The 16973-nt window shown below is 53.5% G+C and overlaps 10 protein-coding genes across 10 annotated transcripts; 4 read left to right on the top strand and 6 right to left on the bottom strand.

Annotated features, from left to right (window-relative positions):
• Window positions 1–145: 145 nt before the first annotated feature.
• On the bottom strand, window positions 146–490 carry CPAR01_05654 (uncharacterized protein; the record flags this gene model as incomplete). Its single annotated transcript, XM_060489930.1, has 1 exon — window positions 146–490. The coding sequence occupies one exon, from the start codon at window positions 488–490 to the stop codon at window positions 146–148; it is 345 nt and encodes a 114-aa protein (XP_060351396.1).
• Window positions 491–495: 5 nt separating this feature from the next.
• CPAR01_05655 (uncharacterized protein) lies at window positions 496–738 on the bottom strand (the record flags this gene model as incomplete). The annotated part of the gene is made up of 1 exon (XM_060489931.1): window positions 496–738. One exon carries the CDS (start codon window positions 736–738, stop codon window positions 496–498), a length of 243 nt encoding a protein of 80 aa, XP_060351397.1.
• Window positions 739–2854: 2116 nt separating this feature from the next.
• CPAR01_05656 (uncharacterized protein) lies at window positions 2855–4217 on the top strand (the record flags this gene model as incomplete). The annotated part of the gene is made up of 2 exons (XM_060489932.1): window positions 2855–3040; window positions 3123–4217. 2 exons carry the CDS (start codon window positions 2855–2857, stop codon window positions 4215–4217), a joined length of 1281 nt encoding a protein of 426 aa, XP_060351398.1.
• A 1206-nt stretch (window positions 4218–5423) lies between these two features.
• On the top strand, window positions 5424–5996 carry CPAR01_05657 (uncharacterized protein; the record flags this gene model as incomplete). Its single annotated transcript, XM_060489933.1, has 1 exon — window positions 5424–5996. One exon carries the CDS (start codon window positions 5424–5426, stop codon window positions 5994–5996), a length of 573 nt encoding a protein of 190 aa, XP_060351399.1.
• Window positions 5997–6308: 312 nt separating this feature from the next.
• Window positions 6309–7338, bottom strand: CPAR01_05658 (uncharacterized protein; the record flags this gene model as incomplete). Its single annotated transcript, XM_060489934.1, has 2 exons — window positions 6309–6729; window positions 6776–7338. The coding sequence occupies 2 exons, from the start codon at window positions 7336–7338 to the stop codon at window positions 6309–6311; spliced, it is 984 nt and encodes a 327-aa protein (XP_060351400.1).
• Window positions 7339–8790: 1452 nt separating this feature from the next.
• On the bottom strand, window positions 8791–9141 carry CPAR01_05659 (uncharacterized protein; the record flags this gene model as incomplete). Its single annotated transcript, XM_060489935.1, has 1 exon — window positions 8791–9141. One exon carries the CDS (start codon window positions 9139–9141, stop codon window positions 8791–8793), a length of 351 nt encoding a protein of 116 aa, XP_060351401.1.
• Window positions 9142–10182: 1041 nt separating this feature from the next.
• CPAR01_05660 (uncharacterized protein) lies at window positions 10183–12792 on the top strand (the record flags this gene model as incomplete). Its single annotated transcript, XM_060489936.1, has 1 exon — window positions 10183–12792. One exon carries the CDS (start codon window positions 10183–10185, stop codon window positions 12790–12792), a length of 2610 nt encoding a protein of 869 aa, XP_060351402.1.
• A 156-nt stretch (window positions 12793–12948) lies between these two features.
• Window positions 12949–14054, bottom strand: CPAR01_05661 (1-aminocyclopropane-1-carboxylate deaminase; the record flags this gene model as incomplete). The annotated part of the gene is made up of 2 exons (XM_060489937.1): window positions 12949–13674; window positions 13752–14054. 2 exons carry the CDS (start codon window positions 14052–14054, stop codon window positions 12949–12951), a joined length of 1029 nt encoding a protein of 342 aa, XP_060351403.1.
• A 621-nt stretch (window positions 14055–14675) lies between these two features.
• On the top strand, window positions 14676–15456 carry CPAR01_05662 (uncharacterized protein; the record flags this gene model as incomplete). Its single annotated transcript, XM_060489938.1, has 2 exons — window positions 14676–15380; window positions 15436–15456. Coding segments are annotated over 2 exons (726 nt in total), but the record flags the coding sequence as incomplete, so codon positions are not given.
• A 715-nt stretch (window positions 15457–16171) lies between these two features.
• Window positions 16172–16857, bottom strand: CPAR01_05663 (uncharacterized protein; the record flags this gene model as incomplete). The annotated part of the gene is made up of 2 exons (XM_060489939.1): window positions 16172–16503; window positions 16569–16857. 2 exons carry the CDS (start codon window positions 16855–16857, stop codon window positions 16172–16174), a joined length of 621 nt encoding a protein of 206 aa, XP_060351405.1.
• Window positions 16858–16973: the final 116 nt, after the last annotated feature.

Here is a 16973-nt window from a genome sequence, read left to right on the forward strand (position 1 = left end):
AAGTTAAGCGTGCATGCTGTATTGGATGACTACCTTAGGATGAGTAAGATGAAAACGCTATAACTGTAGTGAGAGGAACTTGTCCAAAAGAACTGTAGACAGCACTGAGAAATTTGAAGAACTTACAATGGATTGCGGCCAACGTTCATGGACCACAACATTCTGATTCGAGACCACTCGTCGAAAGCGTGGCTAGGCGGGACGCACTTCCAGGACATATCGCCGGCTTCTTCCCAGTGGATGTACCCCCCGGAGCGCAAGAGCGCGAACGCATTCGCCGCCACAGTTCCCCAATCCTCCTTTCGCATTCCAGGCCAATCAAGCGTATGTGTATCATGTCGAATGATCCATGCATCTCCTCTGAAAACGTCTTCAACGCATTATGCTGCAGAAGAAAAATGTTTGGAGGCAAGTCTGATGGTGGCGGAAACTTGGTGGTGTCCATATCAATGCCTCGCAGCTCGGCGCTGGAAGGGAGCAACTTTGCCATGTCTCTCAGCCAGATGCCGGTGCCGGTGGCAATTTCTGCAACGCGAGGGTTCTGCTGATCCTTAAGATGTGTCGAGATTTGCTAGGGACAGAGCCCGCCGCAACGAGGAGGAAGATGCTCCTGTGATTGTACTCGAGTCGCTCACGTTCTTTGGTAAGGTCGCCGCGGTTGAGGGCGTAGACAGTATCCTGGTCCTTGTTCCATGGTTCCAAGTCAGCGTGGGACTGCGGATGGGATACTATTGCCATTCTGTAAGAGTCCAGTAATAAGGTTACAAGTGCCGTCGCGAGTTATTCTGATGGTGCGGAACTTGCTGTGTCGTATATAGGGAAACTCGACGGCCTTTTATGCTCAAGGTCACACGGAGGTTCGGAACTCGTGCAGCTTTCGGCCGAGGCAGCACAGTAATTGAGTTGAAGGCATGAGAAGCTCTGACCAATCGCTCGAGGATTTGCTATCAACGTTGAACTACATCTCTATCATAGGCTTTCGGCACTTGGCTGTCACAAGCGCGATTGGCAACTAGTATGTCATTTCTGCGTAGGTAGTTCGTCTAAGATGCGACTTAACATATCGTTTTGAACCTAACGCCCTTGATATCGCCGATTTCGGTTCCGGTGCATAGTCTCGGGCTTAGTTACTGTAAGACCTGGGCACATGTAGAAAAGTCTAAAAAAGTCCCAACGGTGACGATGTGCTGATGAAGGAAAATAACTTATTCCCTGCGCCAGGACCATTGCCCAACTGGTGATAGAGCACACTCTTCGTTCTCCAGATGTTCTCAGAATTGAGAAACAATAGCGCTGCACTGTGGGGAACGCATCTCCAACGCCAGGTTTTCTAGTGCGCCGTAATTGTCACTCAGCTCAGAAGGACCACTCCATGACATTCTTATTGGGTCGCTGGTGTCTGGAGGAAATCCCACAGGCAGAGGCGGATTTCAAGAAGGAGTGGTAGGCAGTAGAACTCAGAATACGATCCTGCGAGCCTGATACATATCTCAATCAAGAGACAAGCTGCTCTATGGTCGATATGTTCATCACCGTTCCTGTCGGTCTAAACCCTCCTACGAGCCTGCAGTTGTAGGCTCGTAATGACGGAGAAAGGACCGAGCCTTCTTGATAGCAACCCGCCAAGCCATCAGAAGCAGATGAGAGTCTCGGTCGCTTCTCGATTCGTACAATCTAGCTCGCAACAAAGTTGCAACATCTAACAGCATCATAGGTCTGAGGAAAAAGAAATCCTCCAGAGCAAGGGAGACATTTCCGAGCCTTCTCTATTCATAGACTCCTCGGTTGTTCGGGCTACCAAGGTGCAGCTGGTACCAATATGTCCGCTGAACTCACTTTTATGGTCCTGTACTTTTGCGGGTATCGAATGTCATCAAGGTTGGGGGAAAAATGTACATACCACCCAAACTAGAATCGAAGCAAAACCCTGCAGCATCGACGCAAGTTCAAGGATAAATAGTTACTACTGATTCAGCCACGGAACGCTGCAGAGTGACAAGTAGAGCAACAAGACGTATTAGGAGATAGGTTTGCTGAAAGAAGTATGCGTGTTTGAGTCGTACTTTTTCTTTAATATCTGGGTATGCTTGGGTGAGAAGTGGGAGTCCAGACTGAGAGGTAGGAGTCAAGGAAGATGCAACCAGGAGAGACGTTTTCATAGTTAGCCACATAAAGACTCAAGATACTCATAGTGCATGCACCATCAATCTCGGGTTTTACCCGAGCTTGAAGAGAGGAGACCACAGATCCAAAGGGTTAGCCTCAAAAAGTAGAGATTTGCCGGGTGATATGTGGACACTGGCGCCGTAGCCTCCGTCTCGGGACGTCCCGGCCGGGATCGGCGTACCCCACATCATCGGGCTCATGCTTCCGGGCTATCATCACACCAGTCGTATGACGCTCACGTCGAGTGGCTCTTGGCGAAAGGAAATATAAAGAATATGGCAGCCTCTGATTTTCAGCTTGAAAAGCTTGGCATGTTATCTGAGTCGCAAGCAGTGCAACCTTCTTCAGCCTTCAATTTGGATGGGGGCTATTACGGCCCAGAGCTGAAGTGTAAGTTCTTTTAGTAAAGCCATGGCGTTGAAACATTCCGGAGCCGGCGCTGGCGCGCGGCTCTTTACCGGCACTTCGCCTATGCCACGTTGTGTAACTGTTGGTCTATTTGAGCTATTTTTCATGCTGTGGTGTGACTGTAACTTGCATCAGTAGATATCATGAGGCTGCCAAGCTACAAAAAGTCCCTGACCCGGTCTTCATTAACCATCTTCACTCCTACCTGTCTCGTCTTCCATCGACTATAAATGCAAGTTCTACAGCAACACCAGACCCGAACGGTTGAAATCAATACAACATGGCGTCATACCCTGTGGAAGAGTATGAGGGGGTGTTCAAAGAAATCTTGAACGAGGTTTTTCTGAAATGTCGAGATGCCAACAACACAGAGTACTTCATGTACATCGGGGATTTTACCTGTAAAGACTACGACGCTTGCGAGTGTCCCATGATGATACCGCAGCCAGATATAGCAGGCACAGGTGTAAGTATTTGATGTTTCTTTTTAGCACAACCTCTTAAGATTAGAAGAATGACTTCTTACTGGAACCGTTCGGCGAGTTTAGGTGCTGGTAGCTTTCGCCCTCACGGCATTTTTCACTCTCCTTTCAGCAATTTTCTGTATCGTCGTAGGCCGTACCAATCAAACTCGACGGACCTTCAACCCGATCGACCGATATGGTTGCGAATGGATATCCGAACCTCTTCGCCGCTTCATGTTCCGAAGGGGCATGAACCCCGACTTGTATTCCCTCGTCGCCTACGACCTCGTCAATACTTTCAGTGATCTCCAGCTCGTGACAGGTCTCGCGGTATTAGTCGCCGGGATCAAGGAGCTGGTAGATGAAAAGATCTCAATCTATCACTTTTTGATCGTCACCGACCTCGCGTGGTTCTGTACGAATGCTCACCTGCTATCGCTGGTGGTCACTCGCGGGTTCAGTGATAGCGTCAAGAGGACACACCCACAGCGATGCAATCCCGAAAACACCGAAATGACTGCACGCCTGGCTCGCGCTCTACGGATTGTGCTAATGGCGGCCACGTTTCTACTCCTTCAAATTTCATTTTGGGCCACTGGCTATGAAGATGTCTATAATCCGGACCGAATGAGGTGCCCGATGAGATGCACCTTGGGTAAGGAGAAGGGCGGATGGCCTAGACACCTGATGGTAGCCAACATGACCTTGATGGCATACTTTTATGCCCTACAAACCTTCCTCAGTTGGCGTACCGGTCGCATCTTTTGGATGGACCATATCAGAGGGTCACTGATCGACAAGCAAGGCCAATCGATCAATGTCTTGAATCCCGAAATCATCTTCAAACGATGGACTGAGAACAAATTCTTGAAGATGCTGAGAATGTCGCTTCTAGCGTTTTGGTATTTCCTCGCGTCTGAAGTTGGGAACTTAGTGGGGTTAACTCTCTATTTTGGTTTCGGCATCTATTCTCTTCTCGACGATAAGAGACGTTTAGGCTTCACGGGGGACGATTATACTGCCCATGGCGAGAGCGAGATTGTATACAGCCAGCTCGTTCCCATTTTCTTACTCATCATCCCCTTCATGGGCATCTTTGAGTCACATGCTAGGCACTCGAAGACGGTCAAGGAGTCCGAAGCCAAGGAGGTGGGAAGTTGTACATCAGAGGGATCTTGAAAGCAAATTTGTTTCATGCGAGTGGTGAATCTTGAGGGAGAACCGGACGAAAAGGACAGAACCAAGACGACAGACTGACGAACATGATGAGTCTGATGACTCTGGTTGAGGCAAGGTAGGAGAACACCAAGCCATGCGGAGTGCCATAATACTCCGAAGATCGGATTACTTCTGAGTTAGAGAAAATGCCAGCATTTCTTTTTCAAGGTCAAAGCAACGTGGCGGTGTTCATCGTGAGTTCGCTCTCAGGGTTGGTCAGCACGTTCCCATCGTTTCCCCTTCCGGCGATGTCACTGATCGTCGAAGCGTTTGGCACTTTCAACCACCAAGAGGCGCAAGAGGAGAAACCGTCAGCCGGCAAGGCTGATGTCCCTTGAGACAAAAGAAGCCACAACAGGCCGCCGGTGGTTATGAAAGCGTCGGAATATCACCAAAAAATGGGATCAGGGCTGAAAGGGAGGAACACATGGGTGCAGGCACCGACATTTGCTCAGCGCCACAACGCTAGAGCGCGACATGTCTCATTCCCCGGCCTTCACACGCATGCCAATGAGAGTGCCACCCATTCCTGACACTTTGGCTTTGACGCTGATGTCCCGCCTCCGTCAAGCTCTTCTCAACGCGTTCGGCATAGCGGTGGCTGAGCGTAGGGTCGCGTTTTACAGGTTCTTCCGACACGAGACGATGAGAAGGCGGGCCGAGGATGTCATGCCAGGCAGAGGTGCGACTGAGTCTTCCGTCATACCAAAGTACACGAGAGTAAGGGTTTCTTGCTGCGGCTTGTCCTGAGTTCTGATGAGCATGCATCATTCCCTGTAACTCATGCAGCAGAGATCACGACGATCAGTTGGCCCCCTCAAGGTGTATTGAACCTCATACCTCACTTCGTGAAGCAAAGGGTGGGACCGTCAGCCTCCCGCCAAGCTCGCATACACCATTCGAGGCACAAGTGTATCGGCGAATTTGATATAAGACGACCGTCACTCCTTTCCCAAGCAGGAGGTTAAGGACCGGACGACATCAGAACGTGCATTCACCTTATAGATCACCGTCATCGCTCCAGTCACCATTAATTCCCTCGACCGTGCTCACAGCCCAGAGACCTTGCCCGCAGCCATATCAACCCATCCATCACCCAGTACTTGCAAGACGTGGCTTCATTCGCACTTTCACACACACTCATATACACCCATACAAAATCTCACAATGCGTCCCTCAACCTACCTTGTCGCAGCCCTCTGCGCAACTGCAAACGCCCTTCAAGCCATAGACGTACCAAACCGCGCCAGTGAAGCTATAGCAGCCGCCAACGCAGCCATCAAGGAACGCCGCGACCTCAACGCCTGCACATCCGTCGCAACTTCCCTCCTCCCCAAAATCACCGACAACGTGCCCACCCCGCCCGCCGACGTGGCCGCCTACCTTGCACTCTCGGTAACCATCACGGACGCCTGCTCCGACCCGACCATCACGGGATCCATCGGCTCCGCGTACTCAACCTACGCGTCATCGTACACGTCGTGGAGAGACAAGCACATCACCGACTTCCGTGCGCTGTGGCAGGCTTGCAGCGACGTTCCTGGCATCGTGGACGTTTTGCCTACGGGTACGAATCAGTGTAGCTCCGTTGTGGCGCAGATTACCAGCGCGGGGCCGGTTAACGGCGGCGGGTCCGGGGGTATCGGGGGGTCGCACAACGCTGCTGCTAAGCCTAGGGAGACCGGGGCTGTTGTTGCGGCGGCGGCCATGGCTGGATTCATCGTTGCTGCTATTCAGTGAGAGTTGACTTGATGCGTGTGCCTTCACCTGAAGAAGAAGGAACGTGGGGAATGGTCATGAAGACGAGGAACGAAAGCTTTTGCTGACACTAGTTGATACCTTGATTGAGGAGGATGTAATGAGAATTATGGCATCAAACATGAAGGAGAAACACACTCGATACTTTAATTCCCCTCGTTGAAGCTGTCCACAATGACTCCGTATACGCCCGCTTCCATCTGGTATCTTATTGTTTCCTCCCATATGTCTTTTTCGCATACTTGACATTATCATTAGTTTTGTTTCCAAAATATCTACAAGAAGTCTCCCTCATCATAACAGGACGGCAAAATTCCAATTCTCTACCGCTGCATGCGACTTTTTCAAGTCCCGCTTCAGCCAGCACCGCAGCTCCGCGGCGCCGTTGATCATCACGTTGCCCCACGATACGCCGGTACACTGGGCCGACTTTGCGCAGATCTCCATGCAGTCGCCCATGGTGCTCGCCTGCGTGTTGGACATGTCGATGGCGCCGTCGTCGCCGCTGTAGTCGACCCCGCAGACCCGGAGGAAGCGCTTGTCGGAGCCGATGACGTTGTAGACCGTATTGTCCGCGTCTGGGCAGATTGCATTGCCGCTCGAAGTTGCTGTTGGAGATGGCGTTGATGTGGAGGTGCTGGTCACCGAGGTTGGAATCGATGTTGATGCTGTCTCGGTAGCAGTTGCGTCGCTGCCGCTCCGTGGCATGGAGGAGCTGGACATTGTGGGCACGATCATTGTTGTTGATGTCGAGCTTGCACCAGTAGTTGGCGTGGGCGTTGAAGTTGAGCTTGAGGAAAGCTTTGTTAATCGACAGGTCCACGCGCATGTCAAAGTCCAAGAGAAGATGAAGCACATACCTCGTCGTCGCGGCGTTCTGGTCCGACTTTTGATTCGCGCCAATGCCGACACCAACACCAATACCAACTCCGAGAACAACCGCAACAATCAGAGCAACGAGCAACCAAAACACCCACATCGTCATACCGCAGCACTTGCGCTTCCTCTTGCGATCGCTATCCTCCTCGTCGTGATCGAACACGCTCTGCCGATACCCCCGCGTCCGAGCAGCCTTGTCACCGCCGGTGCCATCAGGTAGCGGCGGCGTGTCCTCGCGGTAGAACGTGAATTCTTCATTGTTCATGGGCGTCGGATCGTCGCCGGCCCAGTAGACGCTGGGTATCGATGCTTTGCCAAAGATGGATCCCTTTGCGCTCCGGATGGTGGCTGCTTTGCGGGGTGACGGCACGGTGCGTTTTGCTTTGAGGTCGCGGGGGACGATCGGGTCCGGTTCGTCCGGCGGGGGAGGGCGGTCGTTCATCATCTTGTTACCGATAATTCCTGTCCTCTTGCCACCTTACGTTGATCTGGTCGTTTCCGATTCCTCTAGTTGGATTCCTCCAATTGAATTTCCCTCTAGTATTGCCCAATCCCTATTCGATCCCGAAGCAAAAAGTTGGCAATTGCAATTGCCGATGCCAGGCTTTGCAGACAATAATTGCCAGAGTTGCTTTCTTTCGGCGACAAGGCTGTTGGCGTTGCGTGTAGGTTGGGTTATACGGCGAGATCCCGCACCATTATCTCGGCCTTCCCGGGACGAGGACAGAGTTTCGTAGCCTTGCCGTGGCTGGACCCTTGATATAAAAGAAACGAATGTATCTCGAACAAATGCGACCTTGTTTCAAACGAGCGAAAGTGGGCGCGCCCTGGGAAGCGCAATGCGCCGCGCTGCCGTGAATTTGAATTTGGGGGTCCGATTTTCTCTCTCTGCCCGTATTCCTAAACCCCAGCCCCGTCACAATGTCGAGCGGGAAAAGAGTGAACCGCTTTGTAGGATCGTTTCGCCTTCAATTGAATGAATGAAATTGAAGCGAAACGTAATGAATGAGAATGAGTGAAGGAAGGGGAAACAGGAAGAATGAAAGGTAAGACAGAAACGAAAAGTGGGCAAACAGAGTCAACCGTTACCCGCGAATCCATGATCCGTTCAGGAAACTCTCCTCCTGGCCCCCTGTTGCTGGGCTTTCTCCATCAATAAAAGGACCTATATAACAGAGTCCGGAAGTGGTGGTGCCCCTGTTGTGATAATTTCCCGGGCCTGGGGCATGATGTGACGGACTAGGCCGCTTTGGCACGTCCAAGCAATCTACACCATGGAACCGTGGTTTTAGGGGCAAGGATCATGAAGGTGTTGGTTCGTGGTTCTTGACCAGTATGAGAAATCAGTTGCGTTGGACAAGTTGAAGCACCGAAGTGAAAGAAGTAAAAGATCAAGTGAGAGATGATATCCAGAGATCGACCTGTCCGACTGCCATGCGAGCAAACGGCGCGCTGCCCATACTTTCGGGATGTTCGCCTGCCTCACCCGAGGAATGCAATGCAACTGTGACGGTCGACCCGACTCACCATTCCCAAAACCACCGATCAAGACAACGCTCGGCGGGCTGTTTTCCTCGACAAGTTAGCTCCCCCAAGCAATTGGCTTACCCCCTACCCTCATCGAAAAGAAACGGTCCTAGCGCATCCAGACCAGACAGGCACACAGATAACAAGACGAAAACATGTGCGGACTCCAAAGTGCGAGCCAGCCGTGCCAGCCACCGGGTGCTAAAGAAAGCACCTTGTGGTGGACGCGAAGGAGGTGTGGGAGTCTGACTTTGTCGCGCTGGCGCCGCGAGTTTTGTACCTTTGCGCCCGAGTCAACCCCTCATCCCTCCCATAGTGATTTAAAATGATCCTTTGGCCCCCCTCCACTCTTCCAACAGACGGTACGGATTCATGTGAGTTCTAGCCCTGCTTCCCAAGATGACGGTCCGCCGTGCATGAGCCCGCGCCGGACATCTGTTCGCTTTGGCGTGCTTTTCGTTGCGCTTTGCCTGGCCTCGATCGCTTCCGCTTTCCCGCGACGGCAACGGACTGTGCTACAGTTGAAGTGTTGAGTGGCGCAAAATCTCGAACCCCTCATTTTGGAAAGAGCAAAGAGCCTCAGTGCTTCACTCATATTCGTTGCCGTGGTCACTTGATCCAAGCTGCGGCAGGGTAAGGTGAGCAAGGAGCAGAGGTAAAGGGCAGAGAGGAAAGGGAACCGTTGGAAGCATTTGGAAGAAGGGAACTTGAACAGAGTCATGGCAGTGGTATGTGCGGAGGAAGTGTTCAAACTAGCAGAGTTTGCGATTCATGAAGGGACCGTTCATCTCAAGTTTTTTATCCCAACGGTGTCCCTGCGAGGAGCCCAACCTCGAAAATGTTCCATGGGAATACTGAAAGGGCAAGGGAAACGAACGAGCTGGGGGAAACGAGCGACAAAAGCCTGCTTTCCAGCCTCGCTAACTTTGAGAATAACAATAACACTCAACTCTTGACGCCCGATAATCAAACTCCCACGGCCCAAAGCAACCTGCTTTCACAGCATTCCATGGCCCAAGCCCCTGTCCAAGCCCTTGTCGTCTTTTTCCTTGCGAAAGAAGGCCATTGCCAGAAGAAAAAAAATCTCCGAGCTTTGGAAGCCCTGGAATGCAGCCTAGAATTCTTCTTCCTCTAATTATGGCTGAACCGCTCTGCCACTGACGCCTGAAAGCTGAAAGCCTTGTGTTTGTCCTCGGCTGTTCGAGTCTCCGTAACACTAACAGTAAACAGGTTCCCGTTGCCATTGGGAAATGAAGACGAGGTCGGAACGGGTCTACTAGTGAACATGACGAGAAACTGTCAAGGAAGCCCTCTGGTCTCTTGGTGTCCTCTCCGAGGTCTCCAGCCCCCAGTCCCAGGGCGATCGCTGCAAGTCGGGCATGAGGTGGTGTGGATCATCTCCACGAACATCCCGGCATTCCGTTCATCGGGCACCAACTCAACGCCGCTCTCTTGAGATGAAGTGTTGATGCCAATCAAGTCTTCCTCCCTTTGGAAGCTTCCTTTAAACATGCACGTCGTCCCAGAGCGAGTGGCCACTGTTGCATGACTCCCGCAAGACCTTTCCTTGTCTGCTCTTATATTCGCTGCGTTCTTGCTGTTTTCTTTGGGAAATTTTCTCAAAAGGCCTGTCCTTACCGTCCCATCCCGCTCCCGAACCAGACCAAAAGAAGCGTGAAGCCATCGTCAAGTTTTTTTTTTCTTTCTTTCAGCTGCAGTGGGGATTTCATTTTGATTATCATTTCGGCCCGTGGACTACAGTATGGCCCATCGACAGGCCCCGCCGCAGCCGGCCCGGGGCTCGCGGCCCCAGACCGAGAAGGTATCCAGCTCGGCCTCCAAGAGCAAGGGAACTAAAGCGCCGGCTCCGGCTCCGGCGCCAGCTCCGGCTTCCAAGTCCGCGAGGCAGGCAACTCCTATCGCTGCACCGAAGCCCGTTCGCCCTGTTTCTTCTCACAAGCTTCAGCCACCGGTGCAGCAGTGGACGGGAAACCCAAGCCCTCCCTCTTACACCAGCTTCAACGTTCCGCCACCCGCAAGTCCAGTACCAAAAGCCGGCGCCAACGGCCCTTCGGCTCCCCCGAAAGCTCCCTTATCCGGCCTCGGCCGTGTCGCCGACCTCCGCAGCCCGGGACCCGGCGCCCTCACTAGCTTTCCTCCGCCTCCGCCGACACCGCCACAGAGGGAGCCCACTGGTTACTTCCCAGCGGGCGCAGGTCAGCAACAACAGCAACAACTATCATCAGCACAAATCAAGGCGGCCGCAGCTCGTATCCCGCCTAGTGCGGCCAATGGAGTCCTGACACCACCCGAAAATGCGAAGAGGACTGGGGCACCTGAACCGCGGCCTGGCGTGATCGATTTTGACAACCTCGAAGAGACGCTCCAGAACTTGCGCTTCGCGCCCTCGCCAATGCTGTCTACTATCTACTCCGCCCCGTCGACCCCTCGCGACGAGCTCGCCACGCCAGACTTCACCGCCAGCACCACCACATCGTGCTTCACGCCTCCCTCCACGAACCCGACCCCTGAGCCCGTGACGCCGTTGGATCTCACCCCTCGAGGACCACCTCCAGCGCAAAAGCAGCAGCCAAAGAAGGAACTCACAATGTCGCCCACTAGACCGCGCGCCAACTCTCGAAGAGCCAGCCCGCCCAGCAGAAAGCGAGGACGCGGCGTCGTCGCCTGCATCGACAGCCCCGTCGCCTTTTGCACGACGTGGTATACGCACCCTACCGCGCCCGACTTCTCCATCTGCTCAAAGTGCTACGAGGACCACCTCGTTGGCACCCGGTTCGAGCACGACTTCCGTGGCAAGATCTGCGATGATAACAAGCCGCGGGTCTGCCGCTTCAGCAAGCCCCGCGTCAGGGACCATCTTCTCCGCAACACCCTCGCTACGGGACGCATCGAGGACCTCGTCAGCTTTCTCCTCCACAGGAGCGCCGTTCCGGACTGCAAGGGCGCCGATGGAGCCAAGGGAAGCGAGGGCGCCAAATGGTATCGCCCAAAGAACAATGCCGTACCAAACATGGTTGTCTGCCAGGCCTGCTTCGAGGATCATATCCAGCCGTACCGCTTCGCGGCCAACTTTGAGCAGGCCACGGGACAAGCCACCAACGATGTCTGGTCCTGCGATCTCTCCACCCGCTACATCCAAAACATTTACAAAGAAGCAGCCGACAAAAACGACTGGCTCGGCTTCACCAAGGAAGCCCTCGCCAGGATGAACCTGCCCCCCTGCGCCAAGCGCCAAAAAGTCACCGTCACCTCTCGCAAGTGGTTCACGCCCACGGCCGCCGGCCACGATGGCGTCCTGGTCTGCGCCGCGTGCTACTGCGACTTCGTAGCCGGCACGGGCGAGGAAGGAAAATGGTCTGACGCCGGCACGAACCTCGCCTCGCGGTACGGCAGTCTCGTCTACTGCGCACTGGGCCACTTCAACATTGGCATTGCAATGTCTTGCGCCACCGAGGCCAAGCAGTACTCCATCTTCTGGAAGGCCCTCGACGCCGCCTGCAACGAGGAGTTTTGCAGCCCGCAGGGCATCACGGACGGAACTTGGTACACTTTCCCATCCCACCCGGCCGAGTTCGGCATCTGCGCCGCCTGCGTGGCGAACGTCGCCGAACCCCTCGGCCTGAGCTCCTCTCTCGTGCCAAAGTGCGGCGTGTCATCCGGCACGACGCTTCTGTGCTGCTTTAACCCCGCGAACCCGCGCTTCGCCCCTTACATGATGAAGCTTCTCGAGGGCCACTTCACAGCCGACACCCAGCCGCTTGAGTCCTACGCCCTCGAGTTCGCCAGCCTGCCCCTCTGCCCGCGCGACGAGGATTTCCGTGACAGGCGGTGGTACGGATGGCAAGACTGCACAATTTGCCCGTCGTGTTACCACGAGTCCATCCGCGGCACTACACTGGCGGCCGCCATGCCGCTCAAGGGCGTCACCGTGGCCGCGAGCCTCATGTGCGAGATGTACAGCCCGCGCATGCGCAACCTCTACGCCCAGGCTTGTGCCCGTAACGACCCATCGGAACTGCTCCGGGTGTCTAAGGCCCGTCGGGCCGTCTATGTCGAGACGGTACCTACAATCCGGCAGATGATTATGGAGGCGCAGATGGCGTTGGGGCAGCAGCGCGTGTTGAATGTTGCAAGCTCGACGAGCCGGGCTATGGGACAGGCGAAGGAGGTTGTGATGCCGAATCAGGGAGTGTATAGTGTGCCCGGCGTTGGATTCGGTTTCTCGAACCACTTTGAGGCTCAGGGGGCCTCGTACAGCAAGCAGGCCAACTTGATCATGGCGGAGTATGGGTCGGGATCGCGGACGCATGTTATTGGGACGTTGGAGAAGAGATGGAGAGAGGTTGAGTGAGTTGGATGCACTGAATGAGCGAGGATGTACATGCATGTTTTTTCCTTTGTCTAAAGATACCACTTAGAATATTGAAAAGTCTTTCCAAAAAATCCATCAACTCTAGCCTCACTTGCACTCTATGATGTTCTAACACCAGCATAGGAGCACGGGATATTACTGCGTCAGCTTCGGGTACGCACTCAGAGCTGCCTGCCCGCCAGTATGCAGAAACAGCGTCGCCTTTCCATTAAACCCTCCCGCCTTGGCAGTATGCAGCAGACCAGTAAATGCCTTGCCAGTATAAACCGGATCCGTCAGGATCCCCTCCGTCCGAGCCAATGTCTTGATGCCCTCCGCCGTTCGCTCATCAAGGTGGCCGTACGAACCTCCAAGGTACTCGTAATCGATCTCAAAGTCGTTTCTCGTGATCAACTTGGGATCCAGCCCAACCTTCTCCGCTGTGGTCCTCGCAATATCCAGCACCATCTGTGCGACGTCGTCCTCGGCCTTCCTCAGGATCGAGTATCCGACTAGTCGCTTCCGCGCACCATCACGGCCGACCTGCTGCGCGAGCTTGAAGCCGGCGACAAGGCCGCCCAGGGTCGATCCGGAGCCGACCGCGACTCCTATGTTCCTGATATTTGTGCTATGTTTGTCTTCCCACTCGAGAAGCTCAAAGGCCCATCTTGCGTAGCCTAGGCCGCCGAGGGGGTGTGTGCTTGCGCCCGCTGGGATCACGTATGGCTTCTGCCCGCGGCTCTCAAGGGCGGTGACGGCGTCTTCTTTGCTCGTGTTTGGCGGGAAGGTCTCGGCACCGAGAATGAAGTTGAGCTGGATGTTTCCTGCGTACTTGTACTCCGGGTCCTCTGATGAAACGGCAGTGACGGGGAAGAGGGCGACCTATCTATCTGTCAGAGGAGACCTGCGCCATCTGAAGACGGGTAATTACGACCTCTATGCGAGAGGCATAGACTCACTTTCAAACCTAGCTTTGCCGCAGCCGCAGCGGTCTGGCGCATGTGGTTCGACTGGGTCCCGCCAGTCGTGACTATTGTATCCGCACCTTGATCGATAGCGTCCGCCAAGACGTATTCTAACTTTCGCACCTTGTTGCCTCCGAACGCCAGACCAGAGTTACAGTCATCACGGGCGATATAGATGGCCCCGTCGTTGGTCCCCTCCTGCTCAGGTAGTCGGTGTAGCTGTTCAATGTCTACCGGCCGGTCATAGGTCAACTGGAGACGAGGGATCTCGCTGAATGGATGTGGAAGATTGACCATGTTTACTTGATCTCTAGCTTCATTCAAAGGATATGGTTCGGAAATATCCCAAACTCCTGGTCTTTTGGTTTGAGGCGCGAGAGTTGTGGCCTCAACTTGAGACTTTGGAAGAGGGGCCATCTAAGGTGAGATGAGTGACCCCGCTCCAGCTAATTCCATGTAAGCCTATGACGTGCGATTTGGGATAAACGTCGTGTAATTTGTCAGCGCTGGTGGTTTTGAACTTCTGTTCACGATTAGATACTCTGGTACGTCGATGTATTCAATCCACGTTCATATGATGTCAAGTAGATACCCACGCACCGGACCAAGTAGCGCTCGAAACGTCAAACCTCAAACACATAGCCTTGAATACTGTCTTGTGAGAGCACACACCTGTTCTCTAAGCAGAAGGATTTAAATCCACCTATGGTCTATCGCTATGGCTGGAAGTTACGACACCATCGTCTTCCCTAGAGACTCGCAATTTAGACAAAGTGCAGGCCATTCAGCGACCGTTCTTAGTTTGGCGCGCTCAATGTTGATAAACTGCTCTTCTCCCGCAATTTTGTCCAGCCTTACAGGCCGCAGGACGTCGAGTCAGACTTTATTTCGGCCATCGGGGTATTGCACAGGTAAGTTGAGAAGCAGCCCACTCTGCTGCTTGATGCCAAGCACCCTTCCCACTTTACCTTCGACATCTTCGTTCCCCTACGCGCGCGTGATACCTCCTCCGCAAAAACACCACCCCGACAAAGAGCCCAGATACAAATAACCGGAGACATAACAGCAAAAATGAAGTGGGCAATTATCTACTGGCTCCTGCCTCTCGCCTGCGTGGCCCAAATTCCCGTTGACCCGCTCCCTTACACACCCCTCGGGCCCAATCCCACCCAGAAGGTGTTTCCCACCACGACCTGGTGCGCAACAGTAACGCCCACCGAGATTCCTGGTATAAAACCCAACGTAACCCTCTCATGTACAACATACGCCCCGGAACCGACAGTATTTGCTCGATTCAACCGCATCCCGAGGGCTCGAGGCCAGGCACGATGCTGGTACGATAGCTACGTCGACAGGATCGAGATCGAAAAGCGCACGCTGAACAATCAGGCCGAAATTCTCAAGGGTGTCTACGAGTGCCAGGATAGGTGCCAGCAGCCTCTCTCGAACGGCAAAGAGTGCAAGTATGCCGTCTACGTCAAAGCAGGCCCTAGATCGAAAGACCTTTGCTTGTTGGACAATCTGGTTTACGAACCGTTAGCTGTTAATTACCGTGGCCCGTTTGATTCTTGGCTCTGTATTGGCAGCGAGAAGATGCTGCCCGAAATTGAAGATGCTCCAGATGTAAGTTCAGATAGTCGGTAGACGATCAGGATTAACCCGTGACTGATAATTTCAGACGAATGAGGGGGAGATATAAGCTCTTTGGGCGTAGGATTATCGATCAGTTCTGCACTGAAATCCGACGCTTGGCAACATCAGCACCATCAAGACGAATTTCGAGGTACCGTATTCAAATGGATAATGCATGATAGGGGCAAATGCAGACGGATCTTACTAACATCGAATCTTTCCGACATGGCAGCTCAATTCAACCCGTAATCTGATCGACATACACCGCATTATGCTACGGTGGTTGCAGATAATAGCTGATAAGAATATTAATTCACCGGGAATGTCCCAATCTGTTCGAGGTATCATATTCTTAGATGTAAGAATGAGGGAATCAGGAATGATTACTGCGTCCACTTCGCTAGCATTCAGCCCTTTTGTGAATCGATCTCTACACCATGCCGAGTCAAAGCGGATCTCAAGTCGAGCAAAAACCGATGAACATCACGGCAGCAGGCCTGAGAGTCTTCACATATGCAATCCGAAACAAAGTTAATTATGCAGCTGGCGTGCTCAAAAGATTGTAGGGATCGACAATGCTATCTGATAAGCCTTAGTTATATCCCTTGAGAGGAACCAGACTCCTCGAAAGGAAGTAATTGAAACGACAGTAAATGCTAAGGTATATGTTCCATAGCGCCTAAAATATGCAATCCAAATCCATAAACACAGATTTCATACCCTGTTGGATGTTATGTTCGTAAAAAGCCAGATTATTCGTCAAGAACCCCCCATCCCCAAATTTACAAGAAGAGAGCGCCAACGGCAACGGCACCAACCAGGCCGAGACCTTGAGGCGACACAACACCCGCAGCATTGGGGGTCTGGGAAGTCTGACCGCCCGCCGTGGTCGGGGTGGTACTGCTGCCGCCGCTGTTGCTGCCGGACCCGGATGCGGAGGTCTGAGTCGGGGAAGAGGATCCGCCGCCGACAGCGCCGGGGGTGATGGTTGTGGTGAGTTGGGCCGAGGCAGTGGGGCGGGCCGCTGAGACGGACGGGGTTGTAGACGCGTAGGATGCGGTGGAGGCGTAGGAGGTGCTGGCGAAGCCGCAGGTTCTCAGGATGTCGTTGATGTCTAGGTCGATGTGTGTCAGTATAAAACGAGATTGAATGATGATGTGTTGTGGTTCATCTGCTTACCATCTAGGTCATCTCGGTCACGGACGTTCTGGTCCATGCAGCTTGCGCAGAGTGCGGCATACTGGGAGACGTTGATGCTGTTGTTTGTGCAGACGCACTGGGCCTCAAGACGGTCCTCGGTCAAGTCATCTCTGACCAGGTCGTCATTCACCTCACAGGCTTGGCCGAGGTCGTAGATGGGACGGCAGACGGCCTGGCACTGGGTGGGAATGTCATCGTTGTCGAGCTGGAGGTCGGCCTGGACGAAGGCGACGGCAGCAAGGGACAAGGCGACGCGGTTGAAGTGCATTATGGCTGCTGTAATTGTTTTCTGGGTGACTAAAGTCGATTTTAGGTTGAAACTGGTTGAAATATGTCACAATGAGTTGATATTGTGATTGTTGATGGTGTCGGAACGCCGATGTG

This window comes from Colletotrichum paranaense (genome assembly GCF_030867605.1).
Source record: "Colletotrichum paranaense strain IMI 384185 chromosome Unknown Scaffold_4.1, whole genome shotgun sequence".
Taxonomy (NCBI): Eukaryota; Fungi; Ascomycota; class Sordariomycetes; order Glomerellales; family Glomerellaceae; genus Colletotrichum; species Colletotrichum paranaense.